Source organism: Pteropus vampyrus, unplaced genomic scaffold (assembly GCF_000151845.1).
Source record: "Pteropus vampyrus isolate Shadow unplaced genomic scaffold, Pvam_2.0 Scaffold6, whole genome shotgun sequence".
NCBI classification, from domain to species: domain Eukaryota; kingdom Metazoa; phylum Chordata; class Mammalia; order Chiroptera; family Pteropodidae; genus Pteropus; species Pteropus vampyrus.
Window position 1 is genome coordinate 5,531,341 of NW_011888787.1, and position 15,018 is coordinate 5,546,358.

At 38.5% G+C, this 15,018-nt stretch overlaps 2 protein-coding genes across 2 annotated transcripts in view; one reads left to right on the plus strand and one right to left on the minus strand.

The window, feature by feature from the left end:
* PHTF1 (putative homeodomain transcription factor 1) overlaps nt 1-685 on the plus strand; it is a 44,701-nt gene extending 44,016 nt beyond the window's left edge. The window contains exon 17 of the mRNA XM_023534955.1: nt 254-685. The gene's annotated coding sequence lies outside the window, so the exon portion shown is untranslated. The remainder of the gene's footprint in view (nt 1-253) is intronic.
* An 8,432-nt stretch (nt 686-9,117) lies between these two features.
* Nucleotides 9,118-15,018, minus strand: part of MAGI3 (membrane associated guanylate kinase, WW and PDZ domain containing 3) — a 188,847-nt gene continuing 182,946 nt past the window's right edge. Inside the window, exons 22-23 of the mRNA XM_011368991.2 lie at nt 13,386-13,524; nt 9,118-11,998 (exon numbers count right to left, since the gene is read on the minus strand). Of these exons, the coding sequence (XP_011367293.1) occupies nt 10,953-11,998; nt 13,386-13,524 (1,185 nt within the window). The 3' untranslated portion in view covers nt 9,118-10,952. The remainder of the gene's footprint in view (nt 11,999-13,385; nt 13,525-15,018) is intronic.

The following is a 15,018-nucleotide window of genomic DNA, read 5'->3' on the forward strand; positions in this document are numbered from 1 at the left end:
GTTCTGTGGTTGCTATTGCCAGAGTTGATATTTTTCTTCTTATGTAAAGGGTTCTTGGCTCACAGTCACCTATATGTTTATATGTGTACCTATAAACCCCACCTGTTTGTCATAAAACTCACTAATTTTGGTGATTTTTCTTTCTTAGCTGTGGAAAATTAAATCCTGAGCCGAGTCCTGTGCGTGGACTTGCTCCCCTTGCTGGCATCAGCACGTACGCCTGAAGGAACGTGATGTCTGGAGGAACTGCGAGATACCCGCCTGCTTGTCCGAACACACTGGTGCCCTCACTCTGACTAACCTAATGAATCACGGGGTTCTCAGAGGAACCAGGCCTTTTCCAACTGGGCAAGCCTGCTGAAAACCTGTATTTTCATAGTTTTCAAACAATGTGAATAGTCGGGAGACTAAAGACTATGTGTTATGGTAACACGAGGACGACTTTCTAAGTTAGGGAATTGATTCTGGACATTTCAGCGCTGTGACAGTTACATTTACTGGAAATAGTCTTTTGGGTAACTATAGTAGATGCCCAAAGCATGAAGCAAATATGCTTTATTGGAAATATGCAAATCAGTACTTTTGTATTACAGTCTATAGAATTGGAGATTCCATACCTCTAGCAAACAGAGATCTAATTTAAACTATTTTAGGTTGAACTCAAATAAAATAACTTTATTGGAGATTTTCAGTTTCTAGGCTTTTTTTATTGAAGGAAAAAAATAACATTTTAAACTGAGTTTCTGTGAAATTATGGAGAAATTTTTAATTACTTTGCAACTTTGAAGTTAACCTAGTAACTGTGTAGTTGTTGGTGGAAGAGTTATGCATATAATGTGCCGTGTAATTCAGTATGAGAGATTTAAGTACATGTGCACTCATCCAGGCCCATTGTCCAGCGTGGTTTCCATAGAAACCATCTGAACTGTGTTCCCCATTACAGTACTAAGTGAAGAATTAATAGTTCCTCTGTTGTGCAGTTTGAAGTATCTAACTGTTAGTATAATTTCAGGTCCTCAGTGTCTGTGCTTGCAAAACTATGCCTTTGATGATTTAGATTCACTTATCAGCATCCTTGTTACAGACACAGGCATATACATATGTTTATGAAAACGGTAGTAGTGTACTCGTAATTCTTACTCATTGTTACCTGTTTTGAAGAACCTGTTTGAGGCGAATTGAAAGCCCGAACATTTTAATGGTAAGATTTTGTGAACTTTATATACATTAGAAACTTCGTTATTATATGTAAAGACTGTACAGGCAGACCTCATTTCACTTCGCTTTATTGTGCTTCACACACGTTGCGTTTTTTTGTTTGTTTGTTTTCAAATTGAAGGCAAGACCCTCTGCCAGCAAAATGATTATGACTTGCTTTATTGCAGTGGTCTGGAACTGAACCTACGTTATCTCCGAGGTATACCTGTATTCATGCAAAATCATTGTATTGGTTACTCATATCCTAATACGCAGGAAAATTTTTGAGGTTTAAAGATAAATTTCTCAAGAGACCAGGGATTGAAGATGGACATTTCTGTGTTTATAGTCTTAGTTCTGCCACTCACTAGATTATAATCTGGGGCAATTTATTTAACCTCTCTGTATCTCAATTTCCTTACCTGTTGAATGGGGATAATAACTACCTAACAAGGTTGTTCAGGTTAAATGAGGTTATCTTGTAAGATACTCAGCACAGGATAAAGTACTTAGCACTTAGTAAACCTACGATAAACATTTGTTATCGCTGTTTAGAATTCTTTAAAAATCTTTCACTCATAGACTCAACTGTGAAGATAGAAACATAGGAAGCAAAGTTGTTGAACTAGAAGTGGATTAGCAAAAATATGCAGCCATCCTGAACGCTGCATGAGTTACAATTTCTTTTAAAGTAATATTCCATTATAGTGCTTTACCTTTAGAAGGAACCGTTCTTGTAAAGGCACTTCAGTGTCTCGGGAAGTGGCTAAGAAAAATTATGCTTTTACTATTTTCCATAAGGAACAATAGAAATTGTCTCAAATTCAAGACTGAGCTCAGTGTAGATTTCAGAAAAAGACCAATGCCTTTTTTTCTCCTGCAAAAAATGCTGTTCTATTTTTAATTTGCAGTTTTTACACTGTGAGTTCTCTAGTTTAAATGCAGCATTTGGCATAGTTTACTCTTGTGGGTTGTTTCAATGATGATTTTGATGTACGATTGGTTTAAATTATTTTTCAAGTGGGTAAAATTCTATGTAAGTATAGTTGCTCATGTCAGCAACTTGGGAATCATTCTTGCCTCTTTACTCCTCATTATCTCACATCCACTCACCAAGTCTTTGAATAATTATTCTCTAGATATTTTTCTAATTAGGCCACTCTTCTGTACCCCATTTCTACCATCCTACCCTAAGTCAACTTCCTTTGTTTTTTTGAACAGGTTTCTGCTCTCCTGCTCTTACATATGCATGGCACCCCTGTTCCTTAAACCCAGTCTGTTCTCAAAAAGTTAATGTGTCTTTTCTGAAAAGCAAGCCTCATAATTTAGAACGCATTAATAGCTCACTATTACTTTGAAAATAAAAATCAATCTTTTTAGCAAGGTGTATAGGCCCACTCTGTTGAGAAAGATTTTTGAATCTTTACATTTGAAACATTTTTGCTGGGTATAAAATTCTAGTTTTAAAGATGATGTTGCTCTCCTGCCTCCTGGACTGCATTGTTTCCGACAGGAGGTCCGCTGTCATTTCTTTTAAAAAAAAAAATAATTGGCTGCTTTCAAGGTTTTTATCATTGAATTTGTACAATTTACAATGTGTACTGGTAATGTTTTCATTTTTGTGTGTGTGCTTGGGGTTTGTTGCACTTATTGGATCTGTGGGTTTACAGTTTCATCAGATTTGGAAAAATTTTGGCTATTTTTTAAGTTTTCTATACCCCACTCTCATCTACCTCCTGGCATTCCAATTTACATGCATGCTTGGCTGCTCGAAGTTGACCCACAGCTTACTCAAGCGCTATACATTTTCCCATTCTTCTTTCTTTGTCTTTAGTTTTGGATAGTTTCTATTCTGTGCCTACAAGTTCACTAACCTATTCTTCTGCACTAATTTTCTGTTAATTCTACCCATTTATAGAAGTCATTTATAGAAGTTCAATTTTTTGATATCTTTCATAAGTTTCTCCTTAACGTGCTATTTTCTTTACCTCATTTAACATAATAAAGATATTTGTAATAGAGATAGTAAATAAGGACATTATGTAGCTATCATTTGTTGCCATTTTGTATATGTTCCATTAAAACTTAAAAAAAATAGGCACATTTAGCTTTGGCCCATGGGCTATAGTTTGCTGATCCAACAGCCCTTTTCCCTCTGATTACTGCTTATCTTTATTCACCTGTGCACATTCAGTCCTTCCCCTCCGCCTGCCTTTTTTTTTTTTTTTTGGTTTGTCACAAATTATCTCTTTTGATATTGTGCATTCATTACCAAATTGTAGTAGTTATAGTTATTTTTTAATGCCCCCTTTAACCTTTGTTATAATTATTTAGTATCCTATTCTGAAGTGTATTGGCAATTTTCTGTATCTGTCTGTCAGTCCAGAGATCCCCAGTCCCTGGGCCACGGACCAGAGGTTAGGAACTGGGCTGCACAGCAGGAGGTGTGTGGTGGATGGGCGGGCGAGCAGGCAAGTGAATCTTCATCTGTATTTGCAGCTACTTCCCAGTGTTAGATCACTGCCTCAGCTCCACCTCAGGTCATCAGGCATTAGATTCTTACAGGCACACTGGTGGTCCTTGGTGCCAAAAAGGTTGGAGACTGCTGTTAAGTCATCTTACTCAAAGGTTTGTTTACTTTTGTCTTTTTCCATTAGAAGAGCTTCCAATGTTTCTTGGAATGCAGGTCTTGTCAGTTCTCTCAGCTTTTGTCTGCCTGGGAAAACCTTTATTTAATCCTTCATATCTAAAGGTCAGCTTTGCTGGATGTATTATCCTTGGCTGATAATTCCTCTCTTTCAGCATTTTGTTTTCTTCCACTCTCTCCTAGCTTCTCATGTTTCTACTGAAAAATCTGATGATGATCTAATGTGGTTTCCTTTGTAGGTCAGTCTTTTTCTCCCAGCTGCCTTGAGAAATCTTCGTCATTAATTGACAGTTTTACTATAATGTGTCTTGGATAAAGGTCTTTTTGAGTTGCTAAAATTAGATGTTCTGTTAGCTTCCTCTAAAGTTTCTTTCCATAGGATTGGGCAGTTCTCATCAATTATTTCTCTGAGTAGGCTTTTTGTTCCCGTCTCCTCCTCTTCTCCTGTTGGTGTACCCATTATCTTTATGTTGCTCTTTCTGATGGAATTTCAGATAGTTCTCACAGAGTTCTTTCACTTTTTAAAACTCTCAGTTCTCTCTTCTCTCCTTTCTTCTGGGCCATTTCTAGGTTTCTGTCTCTGAGCTCACTAAATCTGTCTTCTGTCTTGTCTGCTCTGTTTTCAGTGCTCTCTAGTACATTTCTCATCTCATTGAGTTCTTCAGTTCCAGAATTTGTTTGGTTCTTTTTTATAGTTTCAATCTCTTCGGTAAAATACTCCATTTGTTCATTAATTTTCTTTGTGAGCTCATTGATCTGCCTTTTTGAGTTCTTTTGTGTCTGATCGAGCTTCTTCACAACTGCAGTCTTAAATCCTCTGTCATTTAAGTCACAGTCTTCCGTGACACCGAGTTTGGTTTCTGCACTTTTCTGTTTGCACTCCCGCGGTACCTTGATTTATGGTATTTTATGGATTGCTTCTCTGCCCGCACACTTAAGGTAGTAAGCTCTTTTCTTGTTTAGATACTGTTCTGCTTCCTACAATGTAGGTTGATAGGGTGCTTTTGTTTTTCAGTATATGGTGTTACAGCATAATTGTTTTTCTTACCTGCTCTATTTGTGCCTGTGGGATCACAGTGGAGTGGCATCATTTTGGTTAAGGAAGTGCTTGCCAACCACCTCTACCAGGGTCTGCTGTGGCGTAGAGGTGGGAAGGGAGATGCCTTTTCCTGGGAGACTTGCTTCTGCCTCTCTTAACCATCCAAACCATGAGGGCTTTAGCTGATTTCTCCACCATTATGGTGGTCACAGGAGCTGCAGTGATCATGCTGCATCTGCAGTACCCATTCCTGTCCTTCCCCTCACCTCCCCTACTCGTTCCTATCTGTCCACCTTCAGATGTTCCAGTGCGTGGGTCTCTCAGGCTTCTTTGTGTGTTGAGCAGGGGATCCTTTGTTGAGTTAGTTGTCCGACTTGTCAATTTAAGAGGAGAAACAAAGGAGTCTCCTCACTCTGCCGTAATGCTGACATCCTCATCTTGGGTTTGAATCCTCTTTTGGGTTTTTTTTTATTTTGATAGATATTTTTTTCTTCATTTTGGGTCATATTTTCCTCCTAAGCATGCCGGGTTACTTTTTATTGGATGTGAATTTTACATTGTTGGATGTTGGGGTTTCGTCTGTATGTATATTCTTTGTTTTGGAATGTAGTTACTTGGAAACACTTTGTTCATTTCAAGACTTACTTTTAAACTTTGTTAGAGCAGGTTTAGTCTAGGGCTGCCTTTCTCCATTACTGAAGCAGTGTCTGTCTTAAATATCCTGATGCCTTGTTCATTATGTTTTTCCAGTTTGATGGTGGGAACATGAACTAGTCTCCCTTCAAGAATTTTTTTGCCTGCGTCTTTTTGGTGTTTCTTTCCCTGTTCTAGGGTATTCCTTTGTGCTGATCAGTATTCACTTGAAGACTTGGATGGTAAGTCCCTTGCACATTTTGGGAGCTCTTTGGTACTCTGTCCTGAAGATTCAGGCTGCCCCGGCTTCCTCAAATTCTCTGTCTGAACACAGTAAGTCTGCTTTGTTCGGTTTGGGTTCCCCTTTCCTACACTACAGAGGAAACTGCCTCAAAGCAGTCCTCTGGGCCGTCATGGGGCGCACCTCACTTGACCCCGCTGTTCCGTCCCACCTGTTGTCCAACATCCAAAACCCATTTCCCATGTATATCTTTCCTTTTTTCCCCCCACAGTTGTTTAAGGTGGAAGAGTAGATGTTTTCCCCACTTTAGTAAATGGAACATAGTTTACCCAGCTGCTCAAGGTTAATTCTCGGTTCCCTTTTTATTCCATGTCTAATCTGCCACCAAGTTGTGTCGGTTCTACATCCCACTGTTATTAGGTGAAGCCGCCTTCCCTTTCCTCTGGGCTACTCTGCTGACCACTGTTCCCTTTCCGTTCTCACCTCCCTCAGTTGGTTCTCCATAGCCCCATGAATGAGCTTAGAAATACAGAAACTGTATCAGTGCAAAAGCACCGCCTGGCTCCCCTGCGGTGGCCTCCAGGGTCCTTCATTATCAAGCCTGCTTCCCTTTCCACCTTCACCTCCTCCATGCCTTACCGCCACCCGGGCCTTCTCTGTGCTCCACTATACCAAATTCTCGAATGCTTTTCTAGGTTCTCCCTTGAGTAGCTTCTCAGCTGGGTCCTTAGGGCCTCCTCTGATGGCCCAGGTTAGGGTAGTTCCACATCTCATCTGTCTTGTCAGTTATATAGCCCCATTCATTTCCTTCATGGCATTTAGTCACAATCTGATTATCTTATTTTTTCTGTCATTCACTAGAATGCAAGTCCCTTAAGACAGAGACTTTTTTAATTCACTCCTAGATCCCCAGAACGTGGAACAGTAAGTAACTGACCCCATAATGGATACTTGATATAAATCTGTAGAATGAATGAAGAATAGACCTCAAGTAATTTACCATTCATGCAATTTTTTTTTTTTCCTGTTAGGATGGAGGAATTTAACTTGGTGGTTCTCCTATCCTCAGTGCTTCATTTATCCCGGTATAATAATTTCTTGGGCTTTTGATCCCAAAAAAGGAGTGAGATATAATATGCTTTGATTAACGTTTACCTTTGCTGAGAAACTAAATGGAGATGTAAAAACAGGCTATTCATACATTTTATTGGAATAGTAATAACCATAAAAGGATAAGAAAAATACCTGTTCCCTTAATTTTATAATTTATCGTATTAGGAAAAGTTAGCCCTCCTAAAATTGTTAGAGGTGTAACCTAAGACTTCCTCAATATGTACATGATGGTCCATGTATAATCTAAACACTGAAAAGTTGAATAACCAAATATTTGCCTAATTGGGGTATGGTTTTCTTGACTTTCAGAGACATGTAGAAAAATTCTCAATACCAGTATATCTCACAAAGTATAAGCTGATGGATGTTTTTATTTTTGGTTCATTGCATTTAGAGGTAAGTGGACCTATGCACTGTAAAAATAACATTTCAAATTAATAAAATTCATTTTTGAAATTTTTTAGACCTGCATACTAATAATGGGCCAAATGGGTCTCACTTTCAAATATAACATGTGACTTGGGGTTATCAAGAAGTAAACTCATTAAACTTAATCTCATCTACAATGTATTTAGTTTAGTCATTTAAAGTAATTTTTTGCTTTTTGCAGTTATTGATGCCCATCTTGAATAATGAAGTTTGAATTTCACAAATGTGCGACACTTCAGTTCCTTTCCTGCAGCTCGTCATGGCCCTACAAGCTGTATAAGGTAACAAACAGTTATTTATTAAGGACAAAATAAGGCTCTTGATTTGTGTATTTGCTAATAGTTCTGCTCGACTTTAATGGAAACATTGTAAAATAGACAAATATCCATAGGATTGTCAAAATAGAGGGTTAGGCTAAATTAAAGCCTTCGGCTGTGTTTTTGTATTTTAAATGTATATTGAGAAAGACTCGAGTTCTCTAGTAGACAGAATTCCATTCTTAGGCCTTCATACTCCCTTCTTACACTTCTTAAGGCTCTACTTGCAACATCAACAGATCCAAGCTGGTAGATATCTTAAACTTACTCGGTTAACTAGAGCAAGATAATAGATATCATGTAATAATTATGGCATGCTTTAAACCAGTCGTTGTATTGCTGATAGACCTTAATAACATGACTAGTAAAGAGCTGCCTAAATAAGTAAACCTGTTATTGTTTTAAAAGCACAGATAGCTCTTAGGCATCGGAGCATGCCATGAGGACGTAAAAAGTTGCTCTGATGTGTTCTTAGCACCAGACCAAAACATCACATTTCGTGTTCCGCAGCCCCAGGGACACAGTGTGGACCGAGCTTCAGCTTAAACACGTCTTTGTGGAAGCCATCAGTCTGTCACACGTTTTAATTTGCATACTCCTGGCTTTCTTAAAACCCAGTTCTCTTTGCATGTTGGACCTATTAAGCACATGAAATTCACGTGTTCACATGTTTAAAAGCATTTGGCTTTTTCTACGTGAGAATATCTTAGTATTAGAAAAGGAAACAACCAAGATAGTCTCATGTAGAAACAAAAAGCCATATGCTTTCCTGTGTCCGGGACGTCTGAAACAGGAGTTGACTCCGTTCAAACACTACTGGATCAATAACATTTGATGTAACTAGGTTAGGAGACAGTATTGTAGGATCTGAGTCTAATCTTTCCAGGGGGGCCATGCAAGAGTTTCCCAGAACTTTTTTTTTGCTGTTTTGATCAGTAAGGAAATATGTCCACTAAACCAACAAAAACCGTTTTGCTGCCTTTCCTGCGACACCCCTCTCCATTGCAGGGCTGGGGTTTCATTCCTAGGGGGAGTTCATACAACGGTAGGAATTAATTTTTCCCCACAAAAGTAGTAACCTTAGTCTCAAAATAGGTTTTAGGCATTATTCATACCAAGAAGGAAGTCAGAACACTTCATTCTAAAAGTGTTACCTCTAGTAAATAGAATGACTTAAAAATAATGTGAAATGCCAGATTCTGATGAGAGAGAATTTTGTGACCCTGTCGTAACTGGAGTTATACTCCTCTGGCCATTAGAAATGAGCTTATGCAAAGCTCTTTTCTTTACAATGGAAGATATAAAATAGGTATATTTAACTCAAACCAATTGTAAGCTTAACATAAAGTCATCACGATGAGGGTCTTCCTGCTTGTAGGGCTGTTTGCACTACGTGGAAGGACCAAATCTACGTGAGGACTCAGACCATGATGAGAATTAGCTCTACAAATAGAAAGCAACATTAAATAAGCCTAACAGTAGAAGAAATGGAGGCCATGAATCGTTTTTTGTTTTTTTAATATCTATATAAAAAATAACGAGCGATTTACAGATCTCTTTCTCTAATCAGAACTTCAAGTGTGTATATATAAAGGTACTGTACAATATATAAACATTTACAACCAGTACATCCATATTTTGCTTAGCATTCCAAGGCCACATTGCTAAGTCAATATATAATCAGTACAGTGACAGGTTACATAGAAAGGAAAAGAGCCACATCAGACTGACAACATATGACATCAAAGTTATGTCACAGTTAACAATAAAAATAGGCTTTTTATCACTAATTGTAGACTATAGGGAAAATAAATCATTTCTGTGGTACTAAATTCTTAGCATTTATCAAGCCTCCTAATCTTGCTCTATTCAGGTAGTTACAATACAGGGGTAAATATAGTTCTGGATGAAAAGGAGATTTCAAAACTCTTACTCTGGGAAGCATGTCTTATCTACAGGGGCCAATTCAGTTTTACATTAAAGAGTTTCACAGTCAGACTCTGAGAGGGAAGGACCTGGACATAATGTGTTTCACAATAACGAGATGAACCCAGGGTGAGAGAACAAGTATGTTCAAATATTCCATAAAATGGTTTTATTCTGAGAAGTTCCTTTATTTATAGATGCCACTGATGCTGCTTCAGGGGACTGAAAAAGCCAGATCTATTTAATGGAATTAAAACCCGTCTCTACCTTTCAATAAACATCTTTAGACTTTAAAAAAACTCTGAAAATCTGTATAAGCTAAGCAGATGTTTAGTCTCCATTTCTTGTTAAACAAGAAAGTTAATGTAGCTAGAAATTAAAATTGAGATTTAGCAAGAACTGTCTGTCACCATGTTTGTCCTTACCTGCTGAGCAGGTCTTACAAGGGTTCTGTTCTTAAACACCCGAACTTGTCAGCTGCCACCAGATGAGTTGGTACTTTATCTGGCAGTGGACTGTGAAACCAGTTTCATGATTAAGTCTTTCACATAATATATTTTGACTCTTCAAATATGTATTATCTAGTAACGACTAATGACTTAATAGGAGGTATAACCAAAATATCCAGAAATAGGAATTTGGTAGTTCTTTCAAATAGCATTAAGCACTACTTCCACACGCTTCTTTGTGGTTTTATAATGAAAGAACTGGGTGATCTGAGACGCTATAATTACATCAGGGCTGGATAACACAGTAGGTGAACTCAAAGTACTTTCTCATTTTGAACATTCAATTGTAAGTAATATCTTTAACAGTTATTTGAAATACCTTACCTCGCCGAATTAAAATACAAAACCATAAAACAGTGTCAATATTTAACTACATTTTTTTTCCCTTTACAGTAGTGATGTTTCCGTTGTTTTTAAACTGGGACATCATCAGTAGCTGTTAGAAGAGACACCACCATCTTCAATGATGCGTCGACAATCTCTCCTGTAAGGACTCAAATATTTCTCTCTGTAAACATGCAACATGCTATTGAGAATATCAACTTCCAAGCTGAACCTAACGTTTTTATTACTGTGGAAATATCTCAGTAATAAGGAGAAAACGACATGATGCAGTAGATAACTGGGCACAAATACAGAGCTGTGACCATGTTGTTAGTATCAACATACGTCATGTGTTCAGACACTCATGACGACGAGCTGGGCAGCCAGCCAGGGGGACAGGGGGTTCTTAGCAAACCTAAAGGCCTGTCATGCAGCCTAGGTGACTTGATGCTCAAATCAAATTACACGTATATGTGTTTCAGAATTTCTGAAAAAGATGACCTTTTTTTCTTTTGAAAAATGGTGCTTTTTAGTAAGAAAAGATTACAACTTGTTTTCCTTTGTGTCGTGCTAAAGGTCACAGCCGTTTCTCAGCCACAGCGGCAGTGCCCGCGGCCTTCCTTGCACCTGGCACCTTCCAGGGCCCCGGGGTTATTGTTTTCTTTGCCTCTGGTTCTCTTCCTTTGTGATCTTCCGTTCTGTTTGAAACTGTTGTTCTTTCTTCAGGTTCCTGCTTCACCTTCTTTTCTGACGTTCTGACATTTTCTGTTTTCTCTTTACTAGAACTTGTTTCTCCTAAGGTTGCTTTCTTTCCTCTTTCATTTTCGGATACTACTCTGCTAGTAGGGTTGTTAGTCTTTTTGGAGGAAAGAGGCTTTTCATCTATTCTCTTGCTCTTTTTCTCTGGTGACCTTGTTCTGCGGTTTCCAGGCGGACTCCGCTTTGTATCCTTCCTGGTAACAGCCGGTTTTTCTTTCCCGTCTGAGGTCTGCTCAGCATTGTCCCTCGCACGGCCTCCTGCTCTCCGACTCTCAGCCGCTAGGGATTTGGCTTCGGCATTCGGTTGGTCTTTGTTTCCTTCGGGTTTTTGCTGCTGCTTTGGGCTCGAAGACCGTCCTCTGCTTTTCCTGCCATGATCGTGTCCAGAACCTTCCCTAGGGTAGCTCTGACAACTTTTAGTCTCCCCTTTCCTGGGGCTCAGTGATCGATCTCTGGGTCGTCTCTTGGGGTCATTTTTTAGAGGACTGGAGATCTTTTCTAAATGTTCCTCTGAGTAGCGACTGGCTGACTTTTTGGGACTAGCAGACCTTCCTCTTTGTGTAACTCCATGTTCTGCTTTTAAGAGATTTTTCTTGTCACTGTGCCCAAGACTGCTGCGTGGATCCCTTTTGCTCACAGTTTTCTGGAGAAGAGACTGATTTTCATTTAAAGTGCTTTTCTTTTCAGGTACAATGTCCCTGGAGTCTTCTGCCTTTTCACATATCTGAACTCTCAGCAAAGGTCCTTCAGTTGCTGGCATGGGAGACTCTTCAAATATGGAAGCAGAAGGTGAAGGTGGGGGAAATGGTGACTGTTCATCATAAATCACATTTGAAGATGGAGGGTTAGTAATATCCCAATCACCTAAAAAAAAAGTGATTTGAGTAGAACATTGTTAAATTTTAGAATTGTAAATAGGAACAATAAGTTTTGAACTTTGACAGCCCTTAGACTTGTACTGACTGCTTAAACAACCTGAATCAGTATTTTATATTTATATATGTTTACATATCTATTAAGGCAGGTGGATACAGACAGCTGTACTTGTACATTAAAAACAGGTCGTTTATATATACACAAAATAACAGTATTCATTTATCCAATTACTTATGTATAATTAGTGATAGATGATGTATAAATTGTAAGTAGTAAAGCCCAGAAAAAAAAACCCTTAAAATTAGACCAAATTGCCTGGTCTAAGAGGCTTACTAACCTTAGCTACTATCAATGGAAATACAGCTTAAGGATATGCCAAAATCACTAATAAAGGAGACCGAACTGTGTAACCAGAATGAGGTCATGGGCATATATAATTGTTTTGTATTAAGCTGTCAAATTTAATGTCAAAAGGAAACTGGAAAGTGCAGAAGAGAGAAGTAGATGTATTTAATAGCACCATTTTTAATTAAAAAAGGAGGAAGTGATTTACAAGACATGCAAATTTACCAAGTCTTTTTAAGGAAAGACCAAGAAAAGCCCTGAAAGCCTTAATGTTGCTCAGGTTTCACGTAGGAGCACAGACCGGAAGGAGCCAAACCTGAAGAAGGAAGAGAAAAAGCCTAGGACTATGTAAAAAAAAATCACAGCGCAGTTAGCAAAGATGTCACCGGGAACGTATGTTTACAAGCAGGTGGTGGCAGGTAATATAGTCAGAGTTACAGGCTGGAAGGGGACCGGGGACAGGCATGCCTGCACTTATCCCTCAGCAGCTCCACTGGGGAGGAACCCGGAAGGGACAAGTTCTACGTGGTGTGGCACCCCACTTCTAGACGGGTGTACTCAATTAAAAAAATGGTGACTTTGATATTGTGATATTTCAAAAACACCATGAAGCCAAGGAGATACGAGCTCACTGCGCCCATACCTTATCTCCAGGTGGGGCTACACAGCAATTTGTTTTTGACAAGTGACCATAAAAGCCTAAAGTTTTGCTACTTATCAAGACCAACTTAAAAGAAATAACATTTGAAGAGATTTCAAATGTTTTTCAAATCATTTGCCTCTAATGTCCTTTTTTTACAGGCACATTTCCCTACAGAAGCAACTGTTTTCTACTTAAATTAGCTTGACATATATTCTGTTCCAACAAGTCTTGCCTGAAGCCACTTATTCTACACCACTATTTAAAATTATGCTGTGTAACTAGATGGTTCTGGTGTTTACCTTTGACTCAGACATTTTTTTTCCCTCCTGCTGCCCCCTCGCTAACACACTCTTAACTTTTCAGCTACACCTGAGCTACCTCACTTACCGTGGTCAGGTATCAAGCCAGTCCCTGGCCTCAAGAGAAGAAGAACTTTATTTCCACCGGCCTGAATGAGCTCGATTGCACGAGTGTGTGTGATGCCTTGTGTCGGTTCTCCGTTGATTTCAACAATCTGGTCACCAACCTAGGCAGGACAGTCACAGGACCAACATGAAACGAAGCAGCCTTCGCCAGCTTTGCTTCTGTCAACTCTAGAGCTGCTCAGCTTTGCTGAGCGCCTTTCTCATTTGTGAACTATTTAACTCGTCACAATGCTGTCATGCTAGAGTTGAGGAGCAGACAGAAGGTAGCACGAGGAAGAGAAAACGTCCAATTTACCCTATAAAATCCTACATGGGAGAGTTTTATATGACTAGAAAGTAGAATCTAGGCATCTTGAAATCGAGACTCAAATACTCAGATAAAACTTAAAAAATTCACCTGGGAGACTATTAACACGAATACTTATTTAAAACCAATAGCTGGCTCCTACTTGATGATTTAGTGTAGATGATTTCCCTAGGAAACAGTTAACTAGGGGAATCAGAATAAGATGCCTCGGTACCATCGCTATTTACTACAAGTGTCTGTTATTTTCAAGGAAAAATATGGATGAATCAAGTATAACTTTTACAAATGGCCTGATTAAAGATAATGATGGTAGTGATTTTAAAATATATTTCAAGGTGACAAGCAATTCAAGGGTATGGACTTAAAAACTGAACAACTGAAATTTCAAAAAGCAATTCAAATATAAGAGCTTACTAAAACAATCCAGAAATGACACAATAGACTAGATAATTATTTAACAAAGATTGGTGGGACAACTGACCGCAGGGGCTAGGACACTGGGTTCTGGAGTCATAATTTCTGTGACTCACCCCTGGCTGCACCCCCTAGAGTGGGCCCATTTCCCTCTCTCTTAAATGGGATGGGTAATAATCAGTACGGACCTCTTGGGGTAGCTGGATTTAATGAGATAAAACATGATTAAACACCAAGCACAAATAAATGTTAACTTCAAGTTATCCATTTTCTGTCCCCTCTCTCAAATTTAAAGTACTTCAATGTGAATTTAACTGTAGACTACGATGCAAAAAATTTCAAGTAAACTATGAAATAGAATAAGTGTTTTTTGTTGCATATTTATGAAAAAAAGATGACCTGCAGAAATGGAGGCTGTCAGAAACAGGATCAATGGATTTAGCATGTAGAGTAGAGATCTTTAAAAGCAACGAGTTAGATGACAACCATGGAGGAAATGAGAACTCTTATCCCCAGAATATATAAGTGAGACAAAAATGAGCACCCAGATTTCTCTTAAGTGATTGAAGATAAACCATTTTCATGAGGAAATACAGATGACAAATTAGCACTAGATATGTAATCCTGCTGGAAATTAGAGGAATAAAAATTATAGTAGACAGTATTTGGAGCATGCTTTGGGTATAGAACATTGAAGTTATAATTTCGATCACATTCTTTGGCTTAAATTTACTGTCCAAACCTGTATATTATTGTTTTAGCACAACAGATTGCAATAAAACTTGTAATTGAACAGATTTGCCACCAGGTGTCATTTTTGTTTAACTTTAAAGCTAAATTGGGGGGAAGGAGAAGACAGCCATGGCTTTAAGAT